The sequence below is a fragment of the Cinclus cinclus genome, chromosome 12 (assembly GCF_963662255.1).
Source record: "Cinclus cinclus chromosome 12, bCinCin1.1, whole genome shotgun sequence".
Classification (NCBI taxonomy): Eukaryota; Metazoa; Chordata; class Aves; order Passeriformes; family Cinclidae; genus Cinclus; species Cinclus cinclus.
The window spans coordinates 6901246-6922499 of NC_085057.1; the positions used below are offsets into that span (position 1 = coordinate 6901246).

At 41.9% G+C, this 21254-nt stretch overlaps 1 protein-coding gene across 1 annotated transcript; it reads left to right on the forward strand.

Annotated features, from left to right (window-relative positions):
• The first annotated feature begins 8219 nt into the window (after window positions 1-8219).
• Window positions 8220-15945, forward strand: THOC7 (THO complex subunit 7). The gene is made up of 8 exons (XM_062500750.1): window positions 8220-8247; window positions 8584-8701; window positions 9550-9677; window positions 10016-10102; window positions 11084-11141; window positions 14109-14175; window positions 14304-14373; window positions 15591-15945. The coding sequence occupies exons 1-8, from the start codon at window positions 8229-8231 to the stop codon at window positions 15656-15658; spliced, it is 615 nt and encodes a 204-aa protein (XP_062356734.1). The 5' UTR covers window positions 8220-8228; the 3' UTR covers window positions 15659-15945.
• The last annotated feature ends 5309 nt before the right edge of the window (window positions 15946-21254 follow it).

A 21254-nucleotide genomic window follows, 5' to 3' on the forward strand; every position in this document is an offset into this window, starting at 1 on the left:
GATATGTTATTGTTCAACACCATACTAAATTTATGTGCTCACACACACAAAATAAAAACCACAAGCAGTACTCAAAAATGAAAAAAACCACACCAACTCTTAACTGCCAAAGTGGCACTGGAATGAAACTGAAGTGAAAATATTTACCATGAACCACAAAATCACAGGTGCATACTTATTAATAGCATGGCTTTGTTTTACTCTGATCTCCTACAAGCCAATCTTTATTAATCTAAGTTATAAAATCCAATTTATCTGCCTTGCCTCTTTTATTAGTTCAATTCTCTTTGTGTATAATAAAAATATAGTATTTTATTAAAATAAAAGCAAAAGGCAGAGGACCAAAAAGAACTCACGGTTTTCAAGCATTCTGCACTAATGTTTTGCAAAAGAAGACCCCAACAAGCAAATCTGAATGCTTGTTAATAAAGTGTCTACTAAACATTATAAGAAAAAATTACCTTGTAACCTACTTGAAATAAAACACTGTGAGAACAGATACATTGTTACCTAGCTTCATAACTACTACTAAGAGAAATAACACTTTGGGGTTAATGTTTTGGGCGCATATACAGCCACTTGCATATCTCAACAGAAAATGCACATGTATGTATACATACATATGGATATACACATACTTCATAGAAAACGTGTTTTGTGTTCAATTCCTCTTTTTCCCGATGGTTGACATCAGCTTGTCTATTTACGTTTTGTAACTCACCAAAACATTTTATGAAGCAGATTATTTTATTCCACAATATGTTGGGGTTTTTTTTTTCTGTTCCTAGTACTTTTCAAGATCAAATTCTATCCCTGCTTGAAAATAAAGTACAGATATCACCAGGGAGGCACTCGTACATCTTTCAATGGAATCTGACCTGCAATGCAAAAATTATCTTGATTGCTCTTTTCTTGCACTTCTGAAATTAATGGTTTGCTTTTATGAATTACTCCCTTAAACACCTTAGTCCTCAGCCACTGAATATCTTTTGTGTTGGGTTTCACTGCTGTGTTCAGTCTATCATTCTGACAGCAACACCACCTCGTACTAGTCAACAGTCTGGTGATTACAAAATTCACTCTGATGGAAAGAATTACGGGCATTAATCCCCTCAGGAAGGAGGATAGCTGGGTTGAAGTCTCCCACACATGTGGTGAGCAGTCCAGCAGATAACAGCTCTGCTAATGATGAAAAGGGAACCAGAACCACCACCACCTCCTGGGTTTTGAAAGCAAAGATTGACCTTTGCTCCCTTTTTGAAAGAAAGAGCTTATGATCCTGATTTCAAGAGAGCGCGAATCCAAAATGCTCCCTGGAGAAAGGTGCTTAGCCCTGGAAAGAGGCAGGATTTAAGCACATTCCTATTTCAGTTACTGCGTAGAAAATGTGCAGATTCATCGTCTCCTTCAAGCCTTTCTAGCTGGTATAATTTTAACAAAACACCAACAAATACGAAAGAATTTGGCCCCCCCACCTTCACGGAAACATGACCCAACTGGCCTCAGCCAGACCAGCCTTCCCTTTTGGTACAACCAGCTTGAGCCACAACCTGGATCTGCCCCTTCTGGATCTGACAGTCTCTGCTGGAAATGCTCAGTTATCCTCTCACCACATTCCTCTTGAAATACTTGTTTAAACCATCTGTTTAGACAGCAACTGAAGCAATTGTTTAGAAGCTACATTTGGCACACCAGAAAAAGAAAGTGAAGAGAATATGCCATCTTCCTAAGGCCACAACTCCACTTTGGGGTTTTACACTGTTTCCAGTCCTTATTGGTAAGTTAACAGTGGTCAGAAACAAAGTTCACTGTTTTCACAGGATCACAGGACCACAGAATATTATGAGCTGGAAGAAACCCACAAGGATCATTGAACCCCAACTCCTGGCCCTGTTCAGGACACCCCAACAATCTCCCCTGTGCCCGCGAGTGTTGTCCAAAATCTCCTTGAGCTCTGGCAGGTTTGGGGCTGTGACCATTCCCTGGGGAGCCTGTTCCAGGGCCCAACCAGTGTCGCCTGTATTTCATTCAACATTTTACAAACAAAACCCGAGCAGGCATCACCCAAGTATGCAACCATGCCTCCAATTATTTCTATTTCTCTGCTCAGGCATGTACCTCAGAAATTGGGGGTGAGAACATGTTGTCAGTATATCGTGTTTAATGGGAACTGTAAATTGTAGATGTGTTTGAACATTACCCACTGGCACTTTCTCTATTACAAAAATACAAACCATAAAATAATCCAAAACAAAATATAAACCAAATTTAAAACAAAAAACAGATGTTTATCAATAGACCTGATATTCTTTTTCCATCTCCTGTGACAGAAGCCTTTCTTTCAACACCTCTCCATGATGTGGCCAAGCTCAAAGCCTTGTAAAATTTCTGTCTTCTTTTACAGTTTGGGACTGCTTTTAAAAAAATAAAGAAAACAAACTTAACCAACCAATCAATTGTTTTAAACTTCAAAAAGCTGACTCAGAAGCTGTGCAATAGCTCTGATTCAGCTTTCTTAGATGAGTCAAAGCATCTGGCCACGTGATTCAGAAAACACTGCTCTGAAGTCGGGCAAGGGCTGCTTTCCAAAGGAGGAAATGCCTGCTTTCCCTTGTAATCGTTGTGCAAAATTTCCTTGGTAGCACTAGCAGTATTTATTTAAACTTGATACAAGTAAATATGATATTCACAGCTCTCTTTGTTCATCCAATGTTTCAAACCACAGTTATATAAAAATATTTACCATTTGGCCCAATGCCAGCAAAGACAAATTCTTCTAAGTCAGTGGTAAAACCTCATTAAACATCCACCTCTTCCTCCGAAAAGCCTGGCACAACACTGATCACTACCACGGCCATGAACTGAAGGACTGAGGAAGGAAAAAACGAAAATATCCTCTTTTTCCTTAGTAAAAGTTTTAAAAGTCACCCTGAACACTTCCTGCCAACAAATTAGGAGAACGCCAGATAACTGACTAATCCGGTCAAAAAGCCCTCAAAAATAATAAATGTCTGCTTTCTTACAAAACACATGAAACAGAATCACAGAACAGCATGAAATGCCACCCTAAAACTACCTGAGTCACTTTAAATCACAGGATGCATTTAAATCACAGACCTCATGTGGGATCTCAGAGCCATTGCGCAGGCAGCCGAACCTACAGTGTTAATGATTTCTAGATTAAAAGAAAATTCTAACCAGCTAATCTGTCTCACAGTAGCTTCATGACAGAGTTTCTCAAGACACCTGTTAAAACACCTTGATTTTCTCACTAAGTGGGAATCTACCAAGCCCCTGGGACTATTCCACTCCTCAAACAGAGCCCCTTCTGGCACACACACAAGGCACACTTTCCTTTGCATCCCCGCACCTGAAAGCTCTGGCTTCTACACTCAATACCCACACTTCCAGTATCGTGAAATTTCAATCTGAGTTTGACAAGCTTTAATAAATTAGTCACAGATCATCCTAAAGTGTACAATAATTGATCCTCAAGCTTCATAAATATTCAGTAAGATCCAGATATGAAATTTGGAAAGCTGTTATATAATTCCTGCGACGATAGCTGAAAGAGGACAAAATCAGAATGCCACCTGTGTCACTGAGATTAACCAAGACATAGAGCCCTTACTTAAGAAAAAATATTTCAAAGGATCATGCTGCACTATTTTTTTTATGACTAAGATAAGATTTTCACCCTTCAGGAGAAATGTAGTAGTGACAAATTATCTTTCTAATGAACAAAATATTTCCAGGACTAATATTTTGCAAAGTGCTGGAATTTCACAGGCTTCTTACAGTTACAAAATAAAAAAATAACAAATTAAACCAATACTGTAGACCACAACTTGTGTTTACACTATTATCTGATATGAGCCTGGTTTTTAAAGTATGGGATTAACAGTACATTTAATCAATCTTGGTAACACAGGCAGTAGACAGCAAAATTGATTACTGTTCAGAAAACAAAATGTTGCATTTTTAAATTATTGGTATTATCACTACAGTCGTAGTGATAATACTTCCCTTCTCTCGTTCTGCTGCAATTCTATGAAAATGGGCTAGCTCTGCAGAAGCACAACGGTCCATGGCAGGAAAGCTTTTTACAAGGCTAAGAACCACTCACTACTTTTTATGCCTCAATCACTGGGTTGAAAAATTTCAGATTTATCTGCCAAGAGTGCCTATTTTAATATCTGCAGAATTAGACAGCCAGTGTCTTGGAATTTTTACAGAACGGGATGACAAGCTCTTGGAACACTGATGGCTAATTTTCAGTAAATGCAGAGGCTACAGAAGACTGCAAAGAAAATAAAACACTAGCATAATTTGAAATGAGAAAAACAGCCGGTTAGGTTAGCTTGGTACCAGTCTTGCACAAAATCCTGGTATATAATCAACAGAAATTTAAAAGATGGTGGTAAAAAGTAATGCTAAACATAGGCTTACAGAAAATAGGTCTCGCTAAATAAATTTGGTATGGCTTTCTGACAAGAATATAGGTTGGACTGGATAAAAATACCCTGCAGTTTCTGACCGACTATACTTAGATCTCTGTAAGATTTAGTTCTAAACAGAAGTCTGATTTAGAAGTTAGTCAACATGAAGAAAACCTGGAAACTAAAACCACCTCATAAATTATTAGGGAGGCTAAAGAAAAATATTTTAAATCCACCTGGTCAATACTTAAAGTTGTTTTCTTAGCTCTTGAAAATCATAGCTCATTATAGCCTGGAATACTATAAAAAGCTTCTTTCCCTCTAACTTTTTGTGTGGTTGGGGAAAAAAAAATCATATATATTTACACAGTTAAAGAAAAAGGGAGGAGGTATAAAGTCACTTTAAACTTTTACTCTCACAGATTGCTTTTCAGGAAAGAAAACTTCAGCATTAACAGATTTCCTCAATAAAAAAACCATCAGTGCACTTAAGGAAAAAAAAAAAGTATACCTACGAAAAATCAAAGCCCGTTCCACACACGTGTAACATGTTGCAGCACCAAACTTACCTAGGCTATATTTCTTGCATCCACAGTCACCTGGAAACATTACAGAGGATTATTTAACACTTTTGACAGGGACAGATGTGCAACAAATTATTATGTATAAGCTGCTCCAGGGTCTTACCATATGGCACACATAAAAGAATTCAAGGAAAGATGGAAAACTGCATGATATTTTAGCTTGGTTAAAAGCACACACAGGTACTTATTCCAAAAGAACTGGCAGAGTCAGGTACTATCCTCTGTGCAAGACATTTTTTTTCTGTTGCGTGAATCTCCATTACTGATGCTTTAGGGAAGGTCCAGTGTTACTCACTGTTTCTGCTGGTCACTCATAGGATTATATAAAAGACTGCAGCTGACAGAATCTGCACAGAATACCCAAAGTGGTGAAGGACAAATAAATAAGAGTAAGCCAATCCTGTTCCAGTGATCTACATCACACATGACACTGAATTAATGGCAAAGACAGCTGTATACAGCCCAGTGCAAGAGCCTCCACACATGAGAAACACGGGCTGTTTCACACTTACGAGATGAGGAATTCTTCTTGGAAATGGAGCAAAGCAAAACAAAAACTCCTAAGACACACTGAATTCTCAAATGTGTATAGAAACCCAGCAAGCTGGAACTGGCTTCCCAAGCAAAAACATCTGATGGATATTTAATATGTCAAAATAGAGTAGAAGAGAGAATAGGCTGCTGCATCAATACCTAGCCTTAGTGAGATTCTTGATGATATATTTACCAAGTTCTACTTCCATTCTAAAGGAGAAAAGTTAATGAACATCGATGATGCCTGAAAGCCCTGTCTTAAAAAGAAAAATAATGGCTTTGTTCTCAAAATTGTTCTTACGAGCCTAAGACCCAGAACAAAAAATTTCATAAAAGCTCGTAATTAGTAACACATGAAGAATGGCACAAAAGTCATTAAATATTATTAACTAGTCATATGTACTGGTGTATTCTAAATTAATTACTCAAGGACTATCTATTTATCATCGTGCACAGCTTAGTAAGACTTTCTGACCAAGAGTGGAATGATGAACAAAGTGAGAAAAGATTGTATTGGATTAAATGACAGAAAATCACACAGTTTTGAGATGATTAAATAGATAATTGTGGATTTTCACCTACAATAGTCTTTAGTTCAGACCAACCTACCTCTGTGATAAAAACCAAAAGTGCTCAGAAAATGGAAAGAGAGGTGTAAGAAAAATATTAAGTCTTGAGTAAACTGGATGTTTAAAGATGCTTAAGACTTCCAAAAGGAAATTAGTGGATAAAGAGAGAAAGGCAGTAACTGTACAAAATTTTCATAGAAAAGTTCAGCTATGGCTTCTCATCCTTTTGCAAAATACTAGGCTGTACCATAGCAACCAAAGTCTTAAGAAAAAGACTTTGGAAAGAAAGTTTTTAGTCAAACCAAATAAATGGCAACATAATCAGAGTCCATTAAAGTGAGTACTTTCAGTAGCACTTACACAATTCGTGAATGCATGGCCCATTCTTTGGCCCAAACCTAGGTAACTGGATAGATCATTAGGTTTCTATATAAAATTATATCAGTCTCCAATCACATAATACTAGATAAAAACTTCAAGAACAGAAGCCACTTATCCAAGTTTCCCATATGGGAAATGCTTTATTCCTAAAAGTTCAGACTGAGTTTTAATGACCATTCCCAGTAATGCTTTCCTAATAGCACCTTCCAAAGGCCCTGACCAGTTGCCCATTGAAGACAAAGTACTGACTTGAAACGATCTACAAACCCGTAAAGAGCTGTTTCCATGCCTCTATCCAGAACAAAAATGTGCCTCCTAATCACTAACAGCTCTAAAACCAGGAACTAACAGATTACAGCACTTATTTACTTCGTTCTTTTCTCACCCTGATTTTCCCCACCACCCAAAAACCATCAATGAATAGCACTAAGCAGAACAAGACCATAAGCCACCAAACTGCCCAAACCAAAATGAAGAAGGAATAGGAAGGTGTCAGGCTCTGGCAGCTCCCCAGGTACTGTGAGCTACAGCACATACACTACAATAACATTGCCAGCATCCAAACCTATGGACCAAAAGCCTAAAACTCAACACATGGTAACACCTTAACATTTCTTTTCTCCAGACACCTCTAGCCACTTTTTCCAGCACCAGCTTAGTTTGGCAGGACAGAAAGAAACAGCTATTGTTCCTACGTGCTGATCATAGTCAAACACGCTAGGAAACATCAGAATAATGATTTTTTATGCACAGCCCAGGCCCCGCTGCTGGTCCTCCCAGCATGGGGATGATGTCAAGGGTGGCCAGGGGAGGCCAGCCCAGCTCCCCAACACCTATGCCATGGGCACATCCTTCACACCCTCACCAGGGAAAAGGCACCGAGGAGCCAGTGCTCCTGCTCCCTCCAGGCACAAGGGCTGGACAGCCACACCAGGGGATCCCACCACCCTCACAGTGCCATCCATGTCCATGGCATGGGGCACTATGACAGGACCATCCACCTGCTCCCTTGTGCCATCACCACCACGGCAGGACCATCCACCTGCTCCCTTGTGCCATCACCACCACGGCAGGACCGTCCACCTGCTCCCTTGTGCCATCACCACCACGGCAGGACCATCCACCTGCTCCCTTGTCCATCGCCACCACGGCAGGACCGTCCACCTGCTCCCTTGTGCCATCACCACCACGGCAGGACCGTCCACCTGCTCCCTTGTCCATCGCCACCATCGCTACAGGTGGGATGACATGGCAGGGCCGTGCTGGAGCCCTGCGCAGGGAGGTCGGGACCACCGAGGGCACCCCGGGGAGGTCACCCCGAGCCAGGGCCGTGGCGGGAGGGCAGTCGAGGCGGCCCCGACCCCGGCGGCCTCGATGGCGCGGGACCATGTGCCGGGGGCATGGCGGGGCGGCCGGGCGGGGGGCGGCGGGGCCGGTGCGGGTGGCGGGGCCGGGGAGGTGGAGCCTGGCTGCGGGACCGCCGCTTCCCTCCCCCGTCGGGCGCTCACCTGGCGGGGCCGCCCCTCGCCAGGGGGCCGGTTCCACGTGGGGCGCGGGGCTCGCCCGCCCGCCCTCCCCGGGCCGCGCGTTCGCCGCCCGCCGGCTCAGGCCCCAGCAGCCGCCGCCTCCCCCTCCATGGCCGCCGCTCTCGCCGGCTGCATTGTGGGAAGCTGACCTCACTCGCTGCTGCCGCCGCCCCGCCGGCTCCGGCACTCGCCGCCATGGGGGCCGTGACCGACGGTGAGACCTCCCTCCCTCCCCGTCGCCATCCTCCCCTCCTCCCTCCCGCCCCGCGCCGCGACCCCCGCCGGGGCTCCCCGCAGAGCCGCGCCCCCCGCCCGCCCTCCGGGGAGCGGCCGCCCGCGGGCCCCGCGCCCTGCCCGGGGCCGCTCACCCTGCGGTCCGGCCTCCATCGCGGCCCCGGCCCCGCGGCCCTGCTCCTCCATGCAGCCCCGGCTCAGCAGATCCGCCCGCTCCGGCTCCGGGAATCGTTCCCCGAGGGGCCGGGAGGGACCCGCGCGCGGCGCTGGCAGGCGGCTGCCATGGCGTGAGGGCTCAACGGGAGTTTTTCCTCAGATGAAGTTATCCGCAAGCGGCTGCTGATCGATGGCGATGGAGCTGGTGACGACAGGCGGATCAATTTGTTGGTGAAGAGTTTCATTAAGTGGTGTAATTCCGGATCTCAGGAGGAAGGGTATCTGTTGTTTTGCTTTGGCTTTTTAAGTCCTGGAATTGCTTAGCTTGCGTTTCAGTGGAAAGCAGGGCTCGATCCATTTGGAAGAGATCCGTGTCAAAATGTACGCGGCCGCTTTTCTTCGGCTCTGTGGTGTTTCCAGGACAAACGCCGGGGGCTGTGCTGGGAGAGGAGGGCTGCAGACGGGTCCGAAATCACTGAAGGCTGTATGGTGAAATCTGCCAGCACCGCTCGAATGCCCTCAGGATTGCTGTGCCTGCTGCGTGATCCAGCCGGGAGTCCCGCTCTTTTAACAGGATCATGACTCGGATATTTTAGTTGGCAATTCTGCGTTTGTTCTGTTAGGGAAGGGAAACACTGCTGGTATTTCTGCTGCTGTCGTTCTCTTTATTTTTATTTTTTTTTTTTTTTTTACGTGTAACTTAGTAAGGTACGAGTGACAGCCTGCTGTGGTGTCTCTGTTAATAGTGGATATAAATTCCCAGAGGACACAATATTACGAGTGTGTATACAGAGTGTGCACACTACAATATTAATACTGCAGTATTAAAATACTGTTTCGGTGGTCACAGAGCCAACCGTAGCTGGAAAATTTGTAAGCTTTGGGTCAAAGTGCTCACTGCTTCACTACCCACATTACACTGATAAGGACATGATAGTGGAATTAATTTGTGCAGTGTTTCTAACTGCAATCCCAAAAAATTATACACGAATCTTTGAAGTGTTTTATTTATTGAATAATCGTTACTTAGCTGTCCCTTATGTTACATGAAATTTTGTTTTCTTGCTCTGTAAAGTTAGGAACTGTTTTTATGCTGCTTGGGAGTAAACGTCTTGTCCATTTTCAGATACACCCAGTACCAACGAATGCTGAGTACATTATCACAGTGTGAATTTTCAATGGGAAAAACTCTTCTGGTGTATGACATGAACCTGAGAGAGATGGAAAACTATGAAAAAATCTATAAGGATATAGGTAAACATGAGAAAATATTACTGATTTCTGTTTGACAGTTTCTCTTATGAACAAGCTCAAGCCAGTTCTCGTGAACATAATATATACATCTGATGAGTGGTTGGAGATTTTTTGGGTTTGTTTATTGCCTTACTAGACAGCACTCATATATGCTATAAGCATCTTATAATTATATAGAATACATACAAATAGGAGTTGTTACAAGTGTATATAGTTTTTAAGCTGATGGAGCTAACAAGCCACCATGTCACAAGTAGCATTTATAGTTTAGTAGAATAGCTTATTTTCATGTATTGTTTGAGTTCAATATAACTCTATTTCTTATTTTTTTTTTTAAGAAAACAGTATAGCTGCAGCCCATGAGAAGATCTCTGAATGCAAAAAACAAATCCTGCAAGCAAAAAGGATTCGAAAAAATCGCCAGGGTAAGGTGCCATATCTCTATTTACAGTGGTGGGCTTCATTGTTTTGTTATCTTTTAGAATACATTGTATTGGAAAATACATTCTAAATTTTTGAAAGTGCAAGGCATCATGATTACTGTATTCAGCCTAGTGAGTTCCACTCACTGTTCAAAGTTTTTTGTGGATGACACAGGCAAGACTGGACCAGATCTCAATGACGTGCAGTGTCAGGAAAACCTAAAGGTATCCTTTCTGAACAACTATTTTAAGAGGCATATTTTTTCCTACTTTTAAAATTATATACTCATAATTCATTGAAACTTAAAACACTCTAAAAGATGAGCAGTTGAAAAGAAGCAAAAATTGCTTTTTCATGATAAATGAAACGACAAAAATAAATTTTAGAAGTATAACATGAAAGGTTGTATATACAACTGTTTGATCAATGCTGTGGATAGTTTTGAACTCTGCTATAAATTAAAATAACCTGAACCAGTGGGAATGTGGAGTTCTTACATCTTCACAAACGTAGGTCTGAATCTGTTTGCTTTTTCATATGTTCTGTCCAGTCTGCAGCACAAATTTTTCCAGGTGAATGAGGTAGTTGGCATATGTGTCATCTTACAATCAGGAAATGTCTGTGTTAGTTGCTGAAAAACCATAATATTGTTCTTAGTGTGTAATAGTTTTTAAAAAAATCCTAAAAATGAAAAAAAAAATCCATGGGTAATTTTAGACTTTTTTCTAAAAATCCTTAATGTTCATGTGTAACATCAGCACCATTTTCTGTACACATACATTTGATTTTATCTAAACCCAATGTTTATGAACCAGACACAAAAGACTAAGTGTGAAGCAGTGCAGAGCTATCTTAAGGTGTTTTGAAAAACATTATAACAGTTTTTCAAGGAAAAAGAATCTCCCATTCTGTGGCACCTGAGTTTAGATTCTTGAATCTGTATTTTCAGAAGTATTTAGATTAACTGTTTAAATGTCTTTCAGAATATGATGCATTGGCCAAAGTCATACAGCATCACCCAGACAGACATGAAACACTGAAGTAAGTATAAAACTACATTAAATTATAATACAGCAGTAAACTAAAAGTCACCAGACTTGACATTTTCTTGATTTCAGTCTGACTTTTCTTCACATGTATATAATTTCTTTGACACAATAAAAGCTTGTGTTTCTGTGCCCTTATGAGCTTTAATTTCCCATCTGTATGGGTCAGAAGCATTGCTAATTGTTCTCTAGTTGAATTTTTTCCACTATTAAGGTGAATAAGTGAACTGTAAATGCACATCTCATGTCAGTTTACCTCTGAGTTACTCAGAAAAGGGAGATGATGGGAAGTCCTTGCTCCAGCCAGATTAAGTAGTCACTTGAAATGCATAACACACAAGCAGATAAGGTGGAATGAGAGAAAGCAGGAGAAAGCTCCTAGGGTTCTTTTTTTGTGTTTTCCTTCTCGTCACTGTTCCTGCATGCCCGGTTATAAATGGCTGTGTTGTGCACCACACATAACCTGCCCTGGCATGCAGGTCAGACCTGCCTGTTGTCCAGTTCATCTTGCATGTAACTCACAGTGCTGCTTGTCACATTCTGGGTTTGCATCACTATCTGTGCTTTTGGGGCAGCTGTGGGGAGATTAACTTTATTGAGCCATTGAAGCATTCCAGGACTTATTGCATCTATGAGTTTGTTGTTCTAAAACTGATTAAAGATGCAGTGTGGGATTACTGTTCCCATTTAAGTGCAGCTGTGCACATATCCTGTTCCCACTTTCAGTGAAATTGCCAAGGGAGGCTGTCTTTTCATATTCCATAGCCTTTCATAGCAAATGGAAGTGTTTTGGTTATACTATTACCCTAATAATAGCATTTTTAATAGCTATAAACTGCTGACAATATTTCACACATTTTTCTTGTTAGTTGTTTTTCTGTGCCTTAATTTCATTATCCCAACTTTGATTATTACAGGAAATTCTCATGAGGCTTGAGTACTTCTTACTTCATTAGCCAGCATGTGATATTGATCAAATGAGATTTTAATAAAGAACTACCAAAAATGCAGTTTTTCAGATAAGTCAATTAAGAATAGAAACAACTAAATGAGAGAAGTTGTGACTGCCTCATCCCTGGAAATGTTTAAGGCCAGTTTGGATGGGGCTCTGAGCAATTTAGTGTAATGAAAGATGTCCCTCCCCATGGCAAGGGGTTGGAACTATTCTACAATTCTGTGATAAATTATACTTTTTTATCTTAGAGGATGCTGGGTTGTTTAGGTTTGGAGGGATTATTCTAATTTTGCTTAACACATCCAAGCATAAGTTTTTTTAGCAAAGCTAGAAAGAGCATTTTGTTACAGATGGTAAGAATACAGTCTACAGGAAAGTATACAGAAAATGATACAACAACCCAAAGGCCACCCTTAATTCAGAATACAGAAAGCCTCACTAACAATGTCACACTTTTCATGGAACTCTTAATCACTAAAAACATTTGAGAAAACTTCTAGAGAGAAAAAGCAGAAGGGTTTATTGCAAGAGTTACATTTATAGCTTTTGCAGGTTATGTGGCACAATAGGACACAGTTTAGAAAAATACTTTATGCTTTTAAGAGTCTGTTTCTTGGAACAATGAGTCATACAGCACAAAAGAAGCTGTTAACATCTTTGTCACAAGTAGTGCACAGGAACCAATTCAGGAAGTGATAGGAGCTGAAGTACCAAACAACAGTGCCCACAGTGTAATTAGATGCAGTATCAGAAGAGCTGTTCAGAAGACCAAGAAATGACATGGAGTCTTAGAAAAGGAGATATGAGAGTAAGAAGGCTAAACAAAGGTTCTCTGGAGTGTAAAGTGAGTAAAATTCCAGATGTAGCTTGGATGTTACTAGAAAAAAAAAGGCTGTCCTCTCACAGTCTGCTTACACCTGACAGCACAGTGTGAACAGCAAGATTTGGCCAAATGGAAGTTTTTCAGAAACTAGAACCCAAATGCTTCCAAAATTGGTGTATGAGCCTATCAGCTGTTAGCCTTCTTCCATCAAAGAAAGGGATAACGTCACACACAACTCTCTCAGGTATTCCCTTTGAGGTACCAAGCATGCTGGCTCAAAAACAGACAACACCCTCAGGTAGCACTGAAATAGACCTTTTCCCATCCACAGGGAATACTTAGGACTGTGGAGGGTTTTTGTGGTTCCCTACCCACACTAGTTGTAGCAGCTGTCAATGGCTTCAGGAAAAAAAAAAAGGTTGATTTCCTTGCTGACCTCTCTGTTACTCTTCCTGCTAATTAATCAGGGATGATCAGCCTCAGTCCACTTCACCTTTAAAGAAGTTTGCTCTCATTGCATGGTGCATAAATTATGATAGGCATTAGAAGCAGAAGGACCAACTGGAGGTTTGGCTGTAAGACTTGGTGTTCCATCATCATTTGAAAGGTGTATTATGGTACCTGCTCTTTGCCTCAGAAAGGATTATGGTGGTGCATGGTGAGTTCAAGTGAGAGCAAGAAAGTTCTTCCCCCAGAGGGTGGTCAGGCACTAAACAGGCTCCCCAGGGAAGTGGTCACAGCACCAATCCCGACAGTTCAAGGAGCATTTGGAGAATGCTCTCAGGCACAGGCCATGACTCTTGGGGTATCCTGTGCAGGGCCAGGAACTGGAGTTCCTTGTGGGTCTGTTCTGGCTCAGGATATTCTAAGACCATATGAATTTGCTTCTTTAACTTGTAGGGTCAGGTAAATAACATGTTGTGTCAGGACTGAATTGTTACAAATGCCCAGGGTACAACTGTATTCCAGCTTGGAGGCCTAATTTTTTGTAAAAGTCCTGAAATTACAAGTCTAGAACATAATTGTTTAACAATTACATGAAGTGACCTTACCTCTAAATCCTTTCACTTGTTTTGTTTACAAAAACAGTTTATTTTATAGTTCTTTCTCCTCTACTTCGAGCAAATCTGTTTTGCAAGAATTTTACAGAACTTTTTAAGACTACTCTGACAATCTCTTTTCAGGCAGCTAGAAGCTTTGGGAAAAGAGCTGCAAAATCTTTCTCACATTAAAGAAAATGTTGAAGATAAGGTAGGTTTTTCACAGAGGTGGTTATATAATACTTTTTTAGGAATACAACTAATGTAGAATCTGCTATGGGTTGTTTGGCTGTATGTGCCCTCTGTTTCCTAAAACACAGTGATATTTTATCATTCCAGTTGGAGCTGAGAAGGAAGCAGTTCCATGTTCTCCTGAGCACCATCCATGAACTTCAGCAAACCTTGGAGAGTAAGTGCTGTTCTTTGGTAATAGGTATAACTGGGTTAGGTTTTAGCAGATGAAAAGGAATCACAGCTTCCAGGAGGGGGATAGCTCTGTGCAATGGAGGCTGATGACCTCTTGCATTGGCAGAATTCTTTCCCCAGTAGTAGTCCAGAGCCTGAGACTGCTCTGATTTTTTTTTTCTTCTACAAGCTACCCACTGTGCCATTTCCTAACTAGCTTCAGGTTAATTTGTAGGCAGCAGAATTCTTTAAAATATGAGGATGGGGGATAGCAATTTGAGGTTTGGGGGTTTTTTTAACAGAAAGTATTTCTTAGAGAAAATTATTCTTGTGCTTATTTCCAAATTTATTTTTATAATTCCTATTTCAATAGTTTTGAACATGTCACTGCTATCATCGTATCATTTGAGGCTTTACTAAAAACAAATTGAAATACAAGGAAGGTAAATGACAACCTACTTAGACTGAATCTGTGATAGGGCAGGGACTAAAACTGTCAGACACCAGAGCTAAATTCAGGAATTAGTTGTACTCATCTTTCCTCGTACAAAGACTTAATATTTTCAAATCAGCACTTTTTGTGCTCTAATATCAGTAATATTGCTTTAAATATTGTTTTCTGTATATTTGTTGTGTCTTTCAGAGACAGAACAATTAGTACAGCCTCTGAGCATGACCTGATTAAGTGCAGAGATGGCTGTAAGAGCAGACTTTCATTCTGTAAGGCCATCTAGATCTTCTTAAGCAGAATGAACTGTTAATCCTAGGTGCACTTTAGCAGAAGGTTATTGTTATTATGTGTTACCAACACCTGCTTAAGTATTAGTCTTGAAAATGCATTTTCATTACAAAATAGATTATATATAGATATATAGATTATCTTTCAGGAGTTTGTGAAGGAAGTAGCAGTTTAGTGCAAAGCACAGCTTCAGTATAGAATAAATAAACTCTTAGTAGGCAAAGAGAAAGAAGGGGTTAGAAGGAATCTGGTACCATTTGCTTCAATTGATACTATGGAATTTACCACATATTTCCAGTAACAGGTCTTAGCGATCCTTAAAAACTCTAAAGATTTTTTGTTTGAACATAGAATTTTATGGAATGAGATACTCCACTACACTTTTAAAGCAGTCAAAATAAAAGCTTTAAGTGGGGCAAAGTTCTGCAATATAGTCTGTATATATGATCAAGCATGTCTGACTAACAGTAATTGAATTTTAGATGATGAAAAGCTTTCAGAAGCTGAAGAATCCCAAGAAACTCAGATGGAAGCAGAGGCCAAGCAGTAGATGTCATATGAGGACTAACAATGCTACTTAAGAAAGTCTAAGCATCTTCACTTTCTGTTGAAATCAAGAGTAAGAGAGATGGAGCTGGAAATAGTTTTCTACTGCTGCTGTGAAATTTTATACAAAAATATGTGTTTTGCATGTGCTTCGGGGAAAACAGTTGCAGATGTTTGCAGACAGGCACTCAGTGTTAGTCCACAAACTCTGTAATTTGTGACAAATATACTTTGTTTCACAAAGGATGGAGCTTTTACACCATACTTGTGAACTAAGGTGTTTGCAAAACTTTGCCAATAAAAGGTGTTTTCACAGATTTTTCTATTTTTAGTCGGGATTGAGCCTTATAATAAAGGCTCTTTTTCTTACATGATAGTCTGAGGGCAGTGCATCTTTACATGAGTCCCAGTTTCCATACCCTATTCTAGATAGGACCTAAACCTGAATTAAGTAGGCTCTTAGTTTTTCAAAGTAGCTGCCATTTTAGAACTTACTGTGACTAGACTAGAATATGATAGTTTCATAGAAAATAAATTACTTCTACAGAAGTAATGCTTGTTAAGGGTTATAAAAAACCAAAACTCATACTAGGTTTAAATTTTTCCTCCAAGTGATGTGAAGAACTGCAGTGATCCAATCCTTGCTCTGCTGTGTTTGTTGTGCCACATCAATAGTCACATTTTGAAATGGCCCATTTGAAACTTCAATTTAAAAGCTTTGTTCTTGAAGAACCAGGAGTCTAATCCCGATACCATTTATAATCTGCTTCTGGATTTTATCTCTCAATTGACTATTATCAAAATACATCGTAATTTCTGAAACAGATGGTGGAACCCTTCTTTTCTCATGATGAAAAAATGAAGCAGTAAAGCAATGATCATGATATTAAAGAACCAGAGATACTTTTGTTATTAGTAGGCAAAGTGGAATTTATCCATCCACCTGGATCATCCTGATGTCTGAGCAAGCTGTTGGGAAGTAGGAAAAGTTTCAACCTTCCCAAAAAAGAGAAGATAATAGAATATGCTCTATGCTTTTGTAAGGCAGGAAGGAAGGAACAAGGGGTAAGAGTAGGTCATGTTCTAAGAACACTCACTAAATGGAACCTTCCAGTGGTTTGGGTAATGGAAAACATTTGGGATCTCACTCAGACTGCCATAAGCATATGTGGTTCAAGTGAAATAATGTTACACAGAATAGAACTGCTGTCTCACTAAATGACAGCAGAGGGGATTTCCACTATTGAGATTTCAGACATGTATAACCTAAATGCTATATAATTCCCATTCTGAGTGGCTGTGGATCTGTGTGGATTGGGCTGAACAGACATATCTGAGCTTGTTTTGCTAACATTCCAAGTTTGCTAAAGGCAAGCCAGCTGGATAAGAAGTCACACAACTTCAGTAGGGCAGTGCAGCCCTGAACTACTAAGCTGTCAAAAGTCTTCTAGTTCACAGCTGGTCAGCTCAGAACACAGGGGAAGCTCAGGTTTGCTTCATGGAGCCTGTACAGACATGCAGTGCTTCTCTCTGCACTTGGCAAGTTGAGGGATGGCTAAGCAAACAACAGGCATTTAACAGGAGAAGTACACCATCAAAAAGTATTAAGTGTATGGTGTTTTTCCCCTCCTAACAACAGGGAATGGTAAAATATTTTGTAAAGCAGCAACACTAAGTTATTGCCAAATCAGGGAGGAGTCTTTGTCATGAATGTATGAATTATGAAGAGGGTAAGTGACAAGGACTCAAGGACAATTTTAAACCGTATTAATTTTTTTTTGTGGTTGAAATGGCCTCCATGACCTATCTAGACTCTATTTTGGTACAGAGGAGGATTATATTCACCAGTTAAAAACAGTCTTTCTAACAGTGAAAATCTCAAATTTTTCCATTCATTGTTTTACACAAGTCTTTGGAAATTACTTGGATGAGTCAAATACCTTATCTCAGAACTCACACTGCTCTGTATACAACCTGACCAGAAACATGCCAACACCTAAGTCTATCCCTCTGGTAAGGAGTATTTACAGAGAAATAAGATATGTACACAAGAGAAGCAATACAAATGCATGGCAAAGGAATATATTCCAATTATGCTGATGCAATCTTGAAAAGAAGTTGCTGCCCTAGAAAATCAAGTTGTCCTGGTGCATTGTGTCAGCAAGAACATGATGTCACCAGGCCAGTCAAAGAAAAAAGTAATATCAATTAATTGCAAACACAGCCTCAGTGGGACACCCAAAATACTTGCTTCTATTTTTTTCAGTATTTATACTTATAACCTCTTGAACATTAGATTTGTACCATAAAAGAAACAAAACCAAATGGAATTAATATATCAGCCAATATTTTAACCTGCTTTATTACCAAGACTCAGATTCCAGCTTTAAATCTGCCCTGCATATGCTGGAAATGTGTATATGCATGTCCTTTAATTTTCTGTTCCAGCAGTTTCTTGTGTGTCATGTTTGCAAGGCACACATGATGGTCACACATGATGTAACATGATGTTAACATCCCTGCCTAGAAAGCTCTCCTGTCATGCTGCTTACCTGCATTGACTCTAAATATACACGTATAAAAACCTAGGTACATAAATTCAGAATCTCAACAACCATACTGTTTTATAAAGCCGTTTCCTGGATTTATGATTTGCCTTGACCCTATCTAAGATGAAAGATATTATATGCCTAAATGGTCCATCTCAATGCCCTTGTCATGTGGATGCAGTAATACAAGCAGAAAGAGAACTGCTGAAATGATAAACTGACATTTTCAATGGCAGGAGTTTTTCTTCTGTCCTGTCCAAATAAGAGCAGCAGAGGGAGAGTTGAACATTGGATAGAACTGGTTACTTGGGCAGGATTTGTTAAGACAGATTTAGCAAGATTAATGAAGGGATGGAAGAAGGAAGAGAAAGAATGTCACCATGACACACTGTCAAATGATGGGATCTCTGAAACCATGTTAATTTGAAGAAAGCTGCTGCCAGCAAAGAAAATTGCAAAATATATATATATATCCAAAAGATTTATGAGCTAGAAATTACGAGTTATTTGAGATAATTATAAGTTTTTCAGATGTCACAGCTGGCTTGTACCATGCTTTCCCTCCTTTACTCGAGGCTCTGGTAGGTTTCTTTTCATATGAGTTTAAAAAAATAAAACAAAAAATTCAGAAAGGCAGGCAAGTACTGTTAGATCTGCTCTGGGAATCTGTGTGGCTTTTTCTTTTTAGACTAGCTGCATTAGGGACGCATCCAGTGGATGAACCATTTTACAGATCTATGTGCAACAGACCCTGGGGAAAGCAAGTTAGCAACAGAGAAGTGCTCCACCTTCTGTGCTTCACCCCAACTGTCAAACGTGTTCTTGGGTTACCTCAGCTTTCGTTTCCCAAGTCTATTTTAATAAAGGTTGTTAGCACTGTTGCAGAATTCTCTCCACTCATAGCCCAGGGCTGTGTGTTGCTGGGCACCGTGCAAAGGTAGAACAGAAAGGCTGTTCCTGTGTGCTGCTGCAGCCAGGAGGCAAAGTCAAGTTTGGCTTTGGCTTGTGTCCACCCTAGCCTCGTGTGATTCACCTGCCTGCTGGCAGCGGGAAAGTATCCAGCAGAGCTGGAATGGCAGGGCTGTGTGAGGCTGTTCTGAAGGCACTCGGGGAATGGGACACCAGGACATCCCGGGAAAGGAAATTCAGCGTCCTTGTACCAAGGAGCTTCCCACATACTCAAGAGTAGTCCTAAAGCCAGGGATGCAACATGATGTGGACTTTGCCTGGTCTAGCAGAGACCTGAAGGGAAGGATGAGGGCCCTTACACCTCTGAGCCAGGTGGAACGACGGAGGGATTGTTTCATGGAAAGAGCACCTCTGGACCTGTCCTGGCCAGAGGCAGCACTGGCTGTGTTGAGCAGTCATTGCTGGCTGAGTGGCAGGAGCTGGTTTAACCCAGGAACCCACGAGGAAGGAACCTGGTAACAGACTCGTTTCCCCACACCTGTTACATTTATGTCTGTTTAGCTTTTGTGAGAGGCCGCACGTTCGGAGGACGCAAACCACGGCAGTTCGAGGGAGCCGCAGGAGCGAACCCGGGGCGGCGCGGCGGGGAGGGGCCGGCAGGGGGCAGCAGAGCCCGGGCTGGGCGGGCACGGCGCTTCCCGGGACACGAGCATCCCTCCGAGCATCCATCCCAGCATCCCTCCTGGCATCCCTCCCTGCATCCATCCCAGCATCCCTCCCTGCATCCCTCCGAGCATCCATCCCAGCATCCCTCCCTGCATCCCTCCCTGCATCCCTCCGAGCATCCATCCCAGCATCCCTCCCTGCATCCCTCCGAGCATCCCTCCGAGCATTGATCCCAGCATTCCTCCTGGCATCCCTCCCTGCATCCCTCCCTGCATACCTCCGAGCATACATCACAGCATCCATCCCATCATCCCTCCGTGCATCCCTCCCTGCATCCATCCCAGCATCCCTCCCTGCATCCATCCCTGCATCCCTCCCTGCTTCCCTCCCTGCTTCCCTCCCTGCTTCCCTCCCTGCTTCCCTCCCAGCATCCCTCCCAGCATCCCTCCCAGCATCCATCCCTGCATCCCTCCCTGCTTCCCTCCCTGCATCCCTCCCTGCATCCCTCCCTGCATCCCTCCCTGCATCCCTCCCTGCTTCCCTCCCTGCATCCCTCCCTGCTTCCCTCCCTGCATCCATCCCTTCATCCCTCCCTGCATCCCTCCCTGCATCCATCCCTGCATCCATCCCTGCATCCATCCCAGCATCCCTCCCAGCATCCCACCAGCCCATTCTCAGTACCCGAGCATCCATCCCAGCATCCATCCCATCCTCCCATTGGCTTGTTCCTGGGATCTATGGAACCCACAAACCCATTCCCAGAATCCATGCATCCCACCAGCTCTGTTCCCAGCACTTCCCTGCCTTGTGAGCCCTTTTCAGACCTTTTTTGTTTGTTTGTTTGTTTCACTACTGTTTCACACGCACAGCCAGTCCTAGCACTGTCTGGAGAGCTTAAAATCCTGGAGAATCATAGAATATCCTGAGTTGGATGGACCCACAATTGTTCACGGTGCCCAAGTCCTGGGCCTTGGGGCTCAATCCCATGAGGGTATTCTTACTCCCACACTTCAATTTTCATTGTCTTGCCTGAACCACCCTGATTCTCAAAGCCTCTCTCTAAAATGTCCCAAAACACAGAAAACTCTGCCAGGAGCAGAAGGCGCAATCCCAAAACCTCCTCTCTTTGGGATACCACATGATGCAACACAAGTGCATCCAATACTTTATTTTCCTAATGATGATGACAGATCCCAAACCCTCCACGCTGCCTCTCTCATGCAAGAGCTGGAAGAGCAGTCTGACAGTGTTTGCAGCAGGAACAAAGCACCCTCTGGCATGCAAAATTCTACACATCCAGCCCCATCATCCTGAAAGCAGGGCAAGAGTTGTTTCAGGATCATTACATGCCAGGTTGCTCTGAATTTACACAATCACAGTGAGAAACTTGGCAAAAGTTTGCTGAGAGCATTATAGTGCATGAGAGTTCTTAAAATATTTAACAGCAAAGACATGTGTTTTTGAATTGCTCTCACA

What these genes read in the sequence shown, in the direction of transcription:
- THOC7 (XM_062500750.1), top strand. An exon ending in TCCGGATCTCAGGAGGAAGG is followed by an intron (nt 8,702 to 9,549) that starts GTATCTGTTGTT and finishes GTCCATTTTCAG; the next exon opens with ATACACCCAGTACCAACGAA. An exon ending in AAGAAAATGTTGAAGATAAG is followed by an intron (nt 14,176 to 14,303) that starts GTAGGTTTTTCA and finishes TTATCATTCCAG; the next exon opens with TTGGAGCTGAGAAGGAAGCA.